This window comes from Spea bombifrons, chromosome 5, assembly GCF_027358695.1.
Source record: "Spea bombifrons isolate aSpeBom1 chromosome 5, aSpeBom1.2.pri, whole genome shotgun sequence".
Classification (NCBI taxonomy): Eukaryota; Metazoa; Chordata; class Amphibia; order Anura; family Pelobatidae; genus Spea; species Spea bombifrons.
Window position 1 is genome coordinate 2,018,148 of NC_071091.1, and position 12,654 is coordinate 2,030,801.

The 12,654-nt window shown below is 42.3% G+C and overlaps 1 protein-coding gene across 1 annotated transcript in view; it reads left to right on the top strand.

Moving 5' to 3' along the window:
* The window catches only part of PTH1R (parathyroid hormone 1 receptor), a 126,413-nt gene that overhangs the window by 80,976 nt on the left and 32,783 nt on the right, over positions 1–12,654 (top strand). The window contains exons 3-4 of the mRNA XM_053466130.1: positions 5,488–5,598; positions 8,554–8,672. Coding sequence (XP_053322105.1) covers positions 5,488–5,598; positions 8,554–8,672 — 230 coding nt within the window. The remainder of the gene's footprint in view (positions 1–5,487; positions 5,599–8,553; positions 8,673–12,654) is intronic.

Genomic DNA, 12,654 nt, shown 5'->3' on the forward strand with positions numbered 1-12,654 from the left:
GGCTGCAGCACCCCGCTTCTAGATTGCCGCATAAAAAATATGATAATTAAAAAAAAAATCAAAGAATTAAATAATTATCTTTTAATATTCATTTTTAATGAATTTTAATTTTTACCTGCTAATTACAAAGACGGCAGGAGAATCTTAACTTGCGCTGCATTGCTCTCTGATGATGCTTTGGTCTGTAGGTGTAAATAACAGCCTTGGTCCTTCTGGGGTTAATTAAAAACCTGTTGTTTTTTTCCGCTCTGCCGTATAGATTATCGACTTCCTGTAGTTGCTGATCCTTTACAGCTAATCAGGATATTGCAATCCGTGTCAATTTGTGTTATTTAGTTAAATTATAGGTTTTTTTTTACAGAGCGAGCGCTTAATCAGCAGCAATCACTGTGTGTTTAACCTATACACTGGATTAGCCTCTACCGCTTCTGCTGGGAGGCTGCTCCACTTATACAGCTCTGAGTAAAGTAAAACTTCCTTAGATTCCATCAATGCCTCTGAACCTCGGGTTTCACATTATGGCCTCTTCTCTTCTCAGCACAGGTCCAAATAATGACCAATATTCGAATTTATTTGACGGAACTTAAAAATAAAGCCATTAAATCTATTGAAAATATTCTATTTTTTACTGGTGCTTGTCACTGAGGGTTAGTATGAACTTCAGCGCGCAATAGGCTTCTCCCTAAATATATTTATTGGAAATGGGTGGGTTTTTTTAGCTTGTAATGGAACAGGATCCAGCTTCAAATCTGTGCAACCCTCCAGGATCAGGGAAACAGGACTGCAAAGACCTGCTTACTGATCGCTGCGCAATCAAATAAATCATAAAGAAAAAATGAAAATTAAATTCATGATGTCATCGTGATATTATTAATTATACCAAATAAAAGAGTGATCCCCGGGGGTCTACAAACTTAACAAAAAATAAAAATATAACGTTTTATCCCTCTCAGCAGAAAGTATAACCAAGTCACTGATTTCCGTTCTGCGATGTTATACACCCCACATGCTGTAGGGGGCAGCACTTTACATGCGCTGGTCAGTGATATGCAAATATTATTCTTATTATTATTCTTTATTTATTCAGAGATAACATATTCAGCAGCGCTGTACAATTTAAATAACAAACACAACAAATATACATTTACACAATTACATATACTTATAGATACAGCAGGAGTAGTGGACCCCTCCCCCGAGCTCATGATTTTAGCCTTATGGTACTTTTATTAAACGTTCCCGGCAGGAATGATGGGCTCCTGAAGGCCCCACAAGCTAAAAATATAATTTTATTCCTTAAAAAATATGGCCGAAATGGTCACATTGCCTTTGGCCAATCAGGCGTTAGCGACCGATGCGTATACAATGTATCCTTGTATTAGAGTGGTCTGTTTCCATTATTGTTGAACCCGTAGGCACACACAGCACCTCCCGGTCTAATTATCCCTAATAATCCCCAAACCAACAATATCCCTACTTATTCCCCCCCAAAATAGACCATTAAGATGTTAACGTTAAAAAAATATAATTTGTCTGGCGGCAATTACCCTCTACAAGGACCGTGCTTAACGCCGCCGAACGGCAAGAATTTTCTCAATGACTCTGCTTTACTAAGTGAAATTTAATTCGCGTGATTCTTACCAGTAAATTTTTTTTTCTTTCCCAGAAATATAATTTGGGCTTTTGTTGAATATTCGCGTTTTATACGATGATTGGTGGAGCAAAGTATGCTAAACGTTTTCTAACCGCTTTGGCCAGAGTCTCGCTGTCTGCCTCCTTGGGATCCTATAGAAAATTCTATTGGCTGAAAGGGTTTCTCAGAAATGCTTTAATAAGATTTTATTCCTATTAACCCTTTAATAGCGCGAGTCCAAAATGGATTATAAAAGCTGTGTAATTGCCGGAAAGGAAATTACAAAACTATCAAAGATGATTAATATATATATTTAACTCATTTGGGGTCTAATTTGAGCTATACATTGTACTTTATATAGGACAAATATCTAATTTTTAAAGGGTTAAATTTTTTTATCAGGTATCAGCTTTATCGCTGCTCTGTGTATTGTTGCTCTGTACATTGTTGCACAGCAAGGGTTAAAAACACTCCGCGGGTCATATGGTTTCCATATGTGAACCAAATGCATGTTTGACTTTTATTTCACCCCCCCCCCCCCGACATAAAAATAAAATGTTATACATTGTAAAAAAATGTATTTGCCCCGGGCAATAACGGGGTCATCGTATCTGCGGCTCGCCATTTATTTGTTCGTTGAGTGGAAAGGAAATGATGTAGGAATTTCTGGCCTTTTCATTTATAGAAAAAGATGATATTTGATCATTGTTTACACGCAGCGTCTCCGTTTACATAAAACCGAACAGCCTATCGGAATGTTTCTGATTAATGGATTCGTTTCCACGTTATTAAGTTATTCAATTAATCACATTAGAGCTCTCAAGAGCTCGGAGGTCTCTTCTTCAGATGTTTAAAGATACTGTCTTTCGATGGCATCTGATGATGAGACCTCTGAGGTCCTTTATGGTTGTCAGCCACTAAAAATATATCACTACCTGTTTAGTGCACTGAAAAACACATTGATATAAAGGATCCAGTCATTGAGTAAAGGCTGCCTGATGTCCTGATTACCCAATGAACAAGCATCCCCAAAATCTTCAAATCAGAGCGGCCGAGAGGACAATCGCCTTCCCTACCCACTAAATTGTCAGCTGGTTCTGGGACCAGGACGGCTTTAATGTTGAAGTCCGATTTGTTTGAACACCGAAGGATTTGACCGCACCCAAATCGGAGCTTGCGTACTTTAGTTATTAGAGTTAGAAAATGAGGCTTCGGTCTCCATTTAGCTCCTCCCCCAACTTCCTCTTCTGAAACCAGGAAGTGTAAACAGGAAGCATACTTAAGTACACTTCCTGCACATTGAAATCAATGTTATTCTACATATCTAAAAACTAAAATAATAATCTGATTCCGTTACATATAATCACACCTGGTCTTGTCTTAGATTCAGGAGCCGTATGTCTATCCCATACCCTCACTGTATTACCCTCTACCACTTCTGCTGGGAAGCTGTTCCATTTATCTACCGCCCTCTCAGTAAATTAAAGCTCCAGCGTGTGCATATTGTACATTTTGCGTCTCTGGTTATAACGGTTACCGGTCACGTCTCAGAATGGTTTAGCATCACGCGGCGTGCAGTCGTTCTCGGATTATACGAATCCCCGAGAAGTCGCTGCATGAAGGCAGAGGCCAGCAAATCGCCATTAAAGAGATCTCAAGACTCTCCGTCTGCCTCCAACGAGGTGACGATCGTCTTAAAGACGCTGCAAAAATTGGCTCCATCCGTCCCCCCGATGGGTTTATTAACGGGGGCAGCTGGGGGCCGCGCGGGGCGAATCGATCTGAGTGTCCGGTAACCGGAAAGTGATGCTCGTTATCAGAACTTCAGCTTATCTTTAAAAAAACTTACGGTCGGATCTGAGCCAACAGAGCCCCAGATGCATGACTCCCCTCGGAGCTGGTCTTATAATCAATAAAAATGAGATACCACAGACCTCAAAATCACACAAAAAAGATTAATATCAACATATAGCATCTAGAGATTATTATACTATCTTGTTTCTGCTTTTCTGAGGGGGTGGTAGATAAGTGGAACAGCCTCCCAGCAGAGGTGGTAGAGGGTAATACAGTGAGGGTATTAAACATGCATGGGACAGACATACGGCTCCTGAATCTAAGACGAGACCAACGACTGATTAAGGTTTGAGTCGTTACAGCAGGAGAAACGGGCGACCGGACGGGGGCCGGAGGGGGCCGATCTGCTGTTGGATTCTGGGTTTCTGTGTTACCGGTTTCTGGTTTTCATGGACGGCCAGAGATGAATTAGAATGAGGAGGGATATAACTTTTAGTAAAACACAATATTCCCCATAAGATTATTAGGAAGAAGCGGAGAGAAGCCGACCTGGCCGCTGCTTTAACGGAAATAATCCATTTATTATTATTATTATTATCATTATTGTTATGTTGGATGGTAGTACATCTGGTGCAGTCACCATGGAAACCTTTGTTATACTCAGATGTCCGTCTTTGTAAAAATGTCCTTCTATTAGTGACCTTTGTAATGTTGATGGATTCAGTGTTCAGCGGGGGAGGGGGGGGTTGTATGATTTTTATCACCGCTGTTGTATGACACGGAATTTATGTGTTATCCGGTAAACCGGTCCGGCTGTTAATATACTCAGCGCCTGCATCCACATTCCATAAATCTGTGTCAAATAATTCAAAACATCCATTATCACCATATTTACAAATAACTTAAAGGAAAGACTGCGGGACCTCAGTGTGTTTGGCTTGGGGGAGAGAAGAGAGAGAGAGAGAGGGGATAGGAGAGAAGTGAGATGGGAGAGAAGAGAGAGAGAGGTGATGGGAGAGAGGAGAGAGAGTGGGAGAGAAGAGAGAGAGAAAGGGGATGGGAGAGAAGTGAGATGGGAGAGAAGAGAGAGAGAGGTGATGGGAGAGAGGAGAGAGAGTGGGAGAGAAGAGAGAGTGGGAGAGAAGAGAGAGAGAGAGAGGGGATGGGAGAGAAGAGAGAGACGGGTGAGTGAAGAGAGAGAGTGGGAGAGAGGAGAGAGAGAGAGAGGGGATGGGAGAGAAGAGAGAGAGACGGGTGAGTGAAGAGAGAGAGTGGGAGAGAAGAGAGAGAGAAAGGGGATAGGAGAGAAGAGAGAGACAGGGGAGAGAAGAGAGAGTGGGAGAGAAGAGAGAGAGAGAGAGGGGATGGGAGAGAAGAGAGAGAGTGGGAGAGAAGAGATAGAGAGAGAGAGGGGATGGGAGAGAAGAGAGAGAGACGGGTGAGTGAAGAGAGAGAGTGGGAGAGAGGAGAGAGAGAGAGAGAGGGGATGGGAGAGAAGAGAGAGAGACGGGTGAGTGAAGAGAGAGAGTGGGAGAGAAGAGAGAGAGAAAGGGGATAGGAGAGAAGAGAGAGACAGGGGAGAGAAGAGAGAGAGGTAATGGAAGAGAAGACAGTGAGGGAATGGGAAAGAAGAGAGAGAGTAGGAGAGAAGAAAGAGAAAGGGGAGAGAAGAGAGAGATGGGGGAGAGAAGAGAGAGATGGGGGAGTGAAGAGATAGAGAGAGGGGGATTAACAAACTACGGGCAGGAAAGTTTATTCTGCGCAGGTTTCTCGCTTGTTATCCTGGAATTCATCTTTTTAATTACAAAATAATTTATTTCTCATCGTAAAAATTTGTTGCTAATTTTATCAGAATTGCAGACAAATTAACGCCATCATCGTAGGCCCGAAGAGCAGCTCGTTTTCACATAAGCTTCAGTTGATGACATCATAAATCTTGAGGCCGTTCTTCCATTGGCAGAACCGCGATGGTCGCTCTCGCAATAACCATGGAGGGCGCCATCGCTTCCTCGTCACCCCCGCTAACGCTTTCTTCGGTGCTCTGTGTTTGCTCCGTGCAGATGGATTCTGTCTCTCCGAGTGGGACGGCGTCGTCTGTTGGCCGGAGGGAAGGCCGGGAAACGTGGTGTCCGTCCCGTGCCCCGAGTACATCTATGACTTCAACCACAAAGGTAACGCAGACTCGCTCGCGCATGGCGCTGACGCCCGGGAACGCCGCTGGTCTGACGCGGAACCCCGGAACGAAGGGGCAGATTCTGGGGCTCTCGGGGTGGGCAGATTCCTCGTTCTCATCACTTCGCTTTTAACCAAATTTTAGTTTAAATATAAAATTTGAATCTGTAAATTTATGGGAAATTTCCAGAAAAAAAAAAAAAAAATCCATACAATTGGGGCTGAATTGGTCAAACTTTTAGAAAAGTTCCAATTTTTGGGGGGGCTAAGAAATTATGTTGATTTTTTAAAATATTTTTAGATAATATTTTTGGGGATAAAAAATCCTAATCAAAAATTGAAGAAGTACCAAAAAAATAAATGCTGTTCGGGATCCTCGTGACGTCATTTAAATGATTGATTAAAATGTTTTCGGTTTTAAATTTGGAACATTCTTTTTATTTTTACTAGCCGTTGCCATGGCGATTTTGAGATCATTTTAAATATATTATGATATATAATGTGTCAAATACTGGTGATTTTAACGAAGTTCGCACTTTTTTTTGTACACCCTGGTTTATTTATATAAATCGTTAATCTTTGGTGTTAGCGAACGGAAACCTTTCACATTTATTTAAAGGAGGAGAAGTGTTAGAACAAGAGGCCAAAACTGGAGGGTCAGAGGCTGAAATGGGATGGAAGGGAGTTTTACTTTACTGAGAGGGCGGTGGATAAGTGGAACAGCCTACCAGCAGAGGTGGTAGAGTGTAATACAGTGAGGGTATTAAACATGCGCGGGATAGACATACGGCTCCTGAATCTAAGACGAGACCAACGACTGATTAAGGTTTGAGTCTTTACAGCAGGAGAAACGGGGGACTAGCCGGGGGCCGGATGGGGCCGATCTGCCGGCGGGTTTTGGGTTTCTATTTCAGAGAATAATTATCAGAGATAAACATATCCAGGGAGTAATAATCCGCGGTGTCAATAGGGAAGAGTTAATTGGCGGTTGGTTGGGTAAACAGTCTCGCCGTGCTGTGTGCATGCGCTCTCTAACCCCCCCAACGGTAATACTTCTATCAGGAAGCTCACGGAGAGACGCAGTCCGGGGCTCGGAGCAACCGCCTGCCCCAAGACACAGAATTAGATAAACCTCTGATCGCGATATATTTGCAATGTTAAACCCGCTGGCAGATCGGCCCACATCCGGCCCCCGTCTAGTTTTGGTGTGAAATTCTGTAGATTTAAAACATTCCAGCCAGTTTAATCTTAAAATATGGGAAAGTTTGGTTTCAAAAAGATTTGAAGTAACGTTCTATTTTGGACAAGCACCGCTAGGCCCTAACCGCATTAATGGCTGCCGTATCGGGCATCGTTCATGTAAAGGGTTAACTCGTTTTTTGAGAGGGTTAAAGTTCGCTGGACCAGAACACAAAAAGCTCTGTACTGTCCGGCTCTGGGCCGCTGTCCATGGTGCTGAAAGGCAACCGTTACAACTAAGGCTTACGTTCTCTTTCAACGTACAGAGACCCCGCCGGCAGATCGGCCCCATCCGGCCCCCGTCTAGTCGCCCGTTTCTCCTGCTGTAAAGACTCAAACCTTAATCAGTCGTTGGTCTCGTCTTAGATTCAGGAGCCGTATGTCTATCCCATGCATGTTTAATCCCCTCACTGTATTACCCTCGACCACTTCTGACGGGAGGCTGCTCCACTTATCTACCACTCTCTTTTAATATTCGGAGAGTCTCAGGGTCAAGACATTTCCAAAAGTCCTCGACTACGTCGATAAAATAACCTGGGCAGAGATTCCTCTCTTGGAACTGAATAATAGAAGCTCCCGCCGCGCATGTTTCATTATTTATACTTTATTATTTGTAGAATGAGTCATTCCCACGCTCAGCTTTTTGTTGGCTAAAATCTATCAATATTTAATCTCTGCTACAAAATAGTTTTGATTAGAACATTTTATGAATCCCTAAAATCAAATGCTGTTAGAAATGAGTAAAACCAGGGGGGAAAAAACGTTCAATTCAAGCAGAGATGCCTTAAACGAAACTCATTATTCAAAATCTTGCTGTTTTCTTTTTTCCCCCAGTTGTAGTTTTTTTACCCCATAATATAATATTTTTAGGTAGCTGCATATCAGCCATTTGTAAGACTTCTTGCTGTTATCTGAGCCAAATCTACTCGACAAACACCCGACTTCTTATCATACTGCCCGTGGGAAACAATAGAATGGCTCGGTCTTAATCACCAAGTCAGACTCTCAGACTCTCCGACTAATGAAAGTCTACGGAGGACAGCAGATAAGAAACATGTCTATGGAGCCCATTGAAGGGCAGGGCAGAGGAGCAAAGTCCCCCCCCCCCAAATGGCATATACCCCTCCCAGATTTAATAGCCTCACCCACCATGCTCAGAGTAAGAGAAGGCGGAGACAATCGGCACCCCTCCCATTATTATTAGTTTAAAATAATAATAATAATTATTGTTTATTATGTTTGAATGTTGCGAGTTGCAGATGAGGGCATGCGAATTCACTCTGAACACACAACATGCCCTCGCCTGTAACTTTGAAAGTCACAGCCCCCCCCCTCCCCCGCAAACAACTCACAGAACAGCACAGTTTTCAAGGTGTTACAACGCGACAGCGTGCGACCAAAGAGGAGTCTGGTCAGACAAGTTAACCCTTCACTCAACTGACAACTCTACTTCTTAGTGAATAGAACGATACATGCTGCAGAGACACAAATAATGTAGGTTTCATTAAGAAATATATTGAAAACATCGGCAAACATATTGTTTTTTGTTTATTCGTTTATTTTTCTTGGGGGGGTATTTACTTTGACCCTTTGGTAAACATAAATATTCTTTTCTCAAAAAAATAACGTTAACCCTCTCTTGGTCCTGACCGGTTACGGATATTTATTCGTCGGTGCCGTATTGTCAGCATTGTTCTCTTTTGCTTACGTTGCAGGCCATGCCTATCGCCGGTGTGACATGAACGGAAGCTGGGAGCTGGTGCCCGGTAACAACCGCACCTGGGCGAATTATTCCGAGTGCGCCAAGTACCTCTCCAACGACACCAGGGAACGGGTAAATTAATGCTAATATCGCAATTTCTCCGGGAAGACGTGGAATGCATGTATTTTGGCCGACATATTGTGCAGTTAAAAGAAGAACAAGAAAAATTCTCCATGTAAAGACTTAAACCTTTAATTACTACCAATTCTGCTGGGAGACAGTTCCATGTATCTACCACCCTCTCAGGGAATAAAGAAATAATTGTATTTTATATTTTTCTTTTCTTTATTCAAAGAAAAAAAAAACCCCACATTGGATTATATCTTAAAGTTTAACTTTTAAATCCCCATTTTATTTATTTAATGGGTTTTGCCCAATTAAACGTCGCGTTCCACCTGCTCGTCCTAATGCAGCATCAGAAACATCATTCCTACTCCTGCGGAAACGTCAAGCCCGTCTCAGAAATAATTCTTAAATCCTGCAAAATTTTGCCTCTTTCACAAAAAATTTTGGCGGGAACAATTAATTGTCATGTGACAAAAGCGGACACTGATAGGTTGTCGCCATAGAAACTAAAAAATATTTTTCGTGCAGCCCCTATCTGATTAAACTTTAAATGCAAAAAATATAAAATGACAGATTTGCTACGGATGATTTTCTTAGGATACCAGAGAGATGAATATTTCGTCTCAGTGGAACAGAATCTTTAATTTATATTTTTTTGCTGATTATTTGTATAGATGGCAGAATTTATTATTTTTAATGTCTTTTTTTCTTCAATTTATGGGGTTTTAGGCATGAAATTTACAGACGTAAAAAAAAAAAAAAAGGCATTGAACTGATACTGAAATAAGAATGTTTTACGTAGGGCAGAAATTGCATGGAAAGTTCCGGAATTCAGCGGATTTTAAGTGACTGCTTGTGGGAATCAATAGCTTAACAGCTCGGGGGGGGTTAAAAAGCCCACGCTGGGAATTCACTCCCATCACTACGCGTGTCACAGGGAATAGTTATGTGTCGGCTGCGTATGTACAGGTGGGGGCCGGCCGTCGAGCTCTAATTGCTCCCGGGGCCGACGCGCTTTACTCATCAGGACAGATATTTTGGGGGTTGGAAAAATTACAAATCAGTGTAACTGCCAGGAACTTATCTAACTTCCTGTTCTTCAAGATCTGCGGGATTATTCCTCCCCATTTACTCATCTCTGACCTCTTGTTAAGGTGCTGATGGCTGCTGATTGGCCTGGACAGCCTTTGTAAGGGGGGTGGGGGTAGTGAGAGAACTCAGGAAAGGATATTGATTGGGTAATGACCGCTCATTAAGAAATGCTCTCTAATCATTAACACAAGTGAACAGTCCTTCTGTTTTCAGAATTCCTAAAACTTAGAATGTTCCTCTGGGGCAACACCATCAGTGGGTGGAGTTAAGTTGCCCGCCCCGCCCCTGCTTAGAGATACCCACATGGTTATTTTTAGCATTTTCTGACATGAGCAAAATCCTGCTTCTCTCAAATCTGGGAGCTTTGGTTAGATAAAGAACTAAGTAATCTAAAACTAGAGGGTCGGGGGGAAGTTTGGCTTTACCGAGAGGGTGGTAGATAAGTGGAACAGCCTCCCAGCAGAACTGGTAGAGGCTAATACAGTGAGGGGATTTAAACATATATGGGAAAGGCATATGGCTGGATGGGGGCCGATCTGCCAGCGGGGTCTGGGTTTCTATGTTAAGAATGAATTATTATTATTAATTATATTACTTATTATTATTATTATTATTAAATATGAAGATATACAGGATGAAAATGTCCTAAATCTTTGAAGAATTGCCTTAAAACACCCAGATGTCGTTACATTCACCGTCTGTTCGTTGCGTTTTTCTCGAAGGATTTTAATTACAGAAACTGCAATTTCCGTCTCTCATTTGGAATCTCGCCATAAAAAAAAAAAGTTTAAATATTTAAACTTTTCGAACATTTTCTTAAATCGCAATTCAGTTCCTGATTTGGCAAATTTCAGATTTTCTGAAGCAAAGAGGGGGGAATGAGGTCATTTCCGAGGATGAAAAATGAATTGGTGACGCTTTTTTTTTGGTCCAATTCTTACCTGTTAGAAAATCCGAAGACGTTCCAGGCTTCAGTAAATATTTAAACGTCTTAATCAGCTCCCAGCAGCAGGTGGTACCTTATTAACCCTTTAAATATTGAGCTTATATTGGGAGAATGTATACCAAATATTGAAATGCTGGGGGTCACAAGCCTGGTCTCTCCATCTGAATTACATTTATTGGACTCCACCCCCCCACCATCAATCTTACACCTGAGACACATAAACTCACAAGAGCTCAGAGGTCTCTTCTTCAGATGTAAGAATAATTTAAATAAAGCGCCTGCAAGCTCATTAAAGCCATCATCTAACTGTGAACTTCCTGTCATACCCAGGACAATGAGCGGACCCCGAGACTCTTAAAATATTAACCCTTTAATAGCCCGTGATGAAGATGTATGCATCTGTAGACAGTATAACCCCCCAGCGCTGTATACAGTAATAACCCCCCCAGCGCTGTATACAGTAATATAACCCCCCAGCGCTGTATACAGTAATATAACCCCCAGTGCTGTATACAGTAATATAACCCCCCAGCGCTGTATACAGTAATATAACCCCCAGCGCTGTATACAGTAATATAACCCCCAGCGCTGTATACAGTAATATAACCCCCCAGCGCTGTATACAGTAATATAACCCCCAGTGCTGTATACAGTAATATAACCCCCCAGCGCTGTATACAGTAATATAACCCCCAGCGCTGTATACAGTAATATAACCCCCAGCGCTGTATACAGTAATATAACCCCAGCGCTGTATACAGTAATATAACCCCCAGCACTGTATACAGTAATATAACCCCCAGCGCTGTATACAGTAATATAACCCCCAGCGCTGTATACAGTAATATAACCCCCAGCGCTGTATACAGTAATATAACCCCCAGCACTGTATACAGTAATATAACCCCCAGCGCTGTATACAGTAATATAACCCCCAGCGCTGTATACAGTAATATAACCCCCAGCGCTGTATACAGTAATATAACCCCCCAGCGCTGTATACAGTAATATAACCCCCCAGCGCTGTATACAGTAATATAACCCCCCCAGCACTGTATACAGTAATATAACCCCCAGCGCTGTATACAGTAATACAACCCCCCAGCGCTGTATACAGTAATATAACCCCCAGTGCTGTATACAGTAATATAACCCCCAGCGCTGTATACAGTAATATAACCCCCAGCGCTGTATACAGTAATATAACCCCTCAGTACTGTATACAGTAATATAACCCCCCAGCGCTGTATACAGTAATATACCCCCCCAGCGCTGTATACAGTAATATAACCCCCAGCGCTGTATACAGTAATATAACCCCCAGCACTGTATACAGTAATATAACCCCCAGCGCTGTATACAGTAATAACCCCCCCAGCGCTGTATACAGTAATATAACCCCCAGCGCTGTATACAGTAATAAAACCCCCCAGCGCTGTATACAGTAATATAACCCCCAGCACTGTATACAGTAATATAACCCCCAGCGCTGTATACAGTAATATACCCCCAGCGCTGTATACAGTAATATAACCCCCAGCGCTGTATACAGTAATATAACCCCCAGCGCTGTATACAGTAATATAACCCCCAGCGCTGTATACAGTAATATAACCCCCAGCGCTGTATACAGTAATATAACCCCCCAGCGCTGTATACAGTAATATAACCCCCCAGCACTGTATACAGTAATATAACCCCCCAGCGCTGTATACAGTAATATAACCCCCAGTGCTGTATACAGTAATAAAACCCCCAGCGCTGTATACAGTAATATAACCCCCAGCGCTGTATACAGTAATATAACCCCCCAGCGCTGTATACAGTAATATAACCCCCAGCGCTGTATACAGTAATATAACCCCCCAGCGCTGTATACAGTAATATAACCCCCAGCGCTGTATACAGTAATAAAACCCCCAGTTGCCGTCGCTGTCAGTCATGTGATAT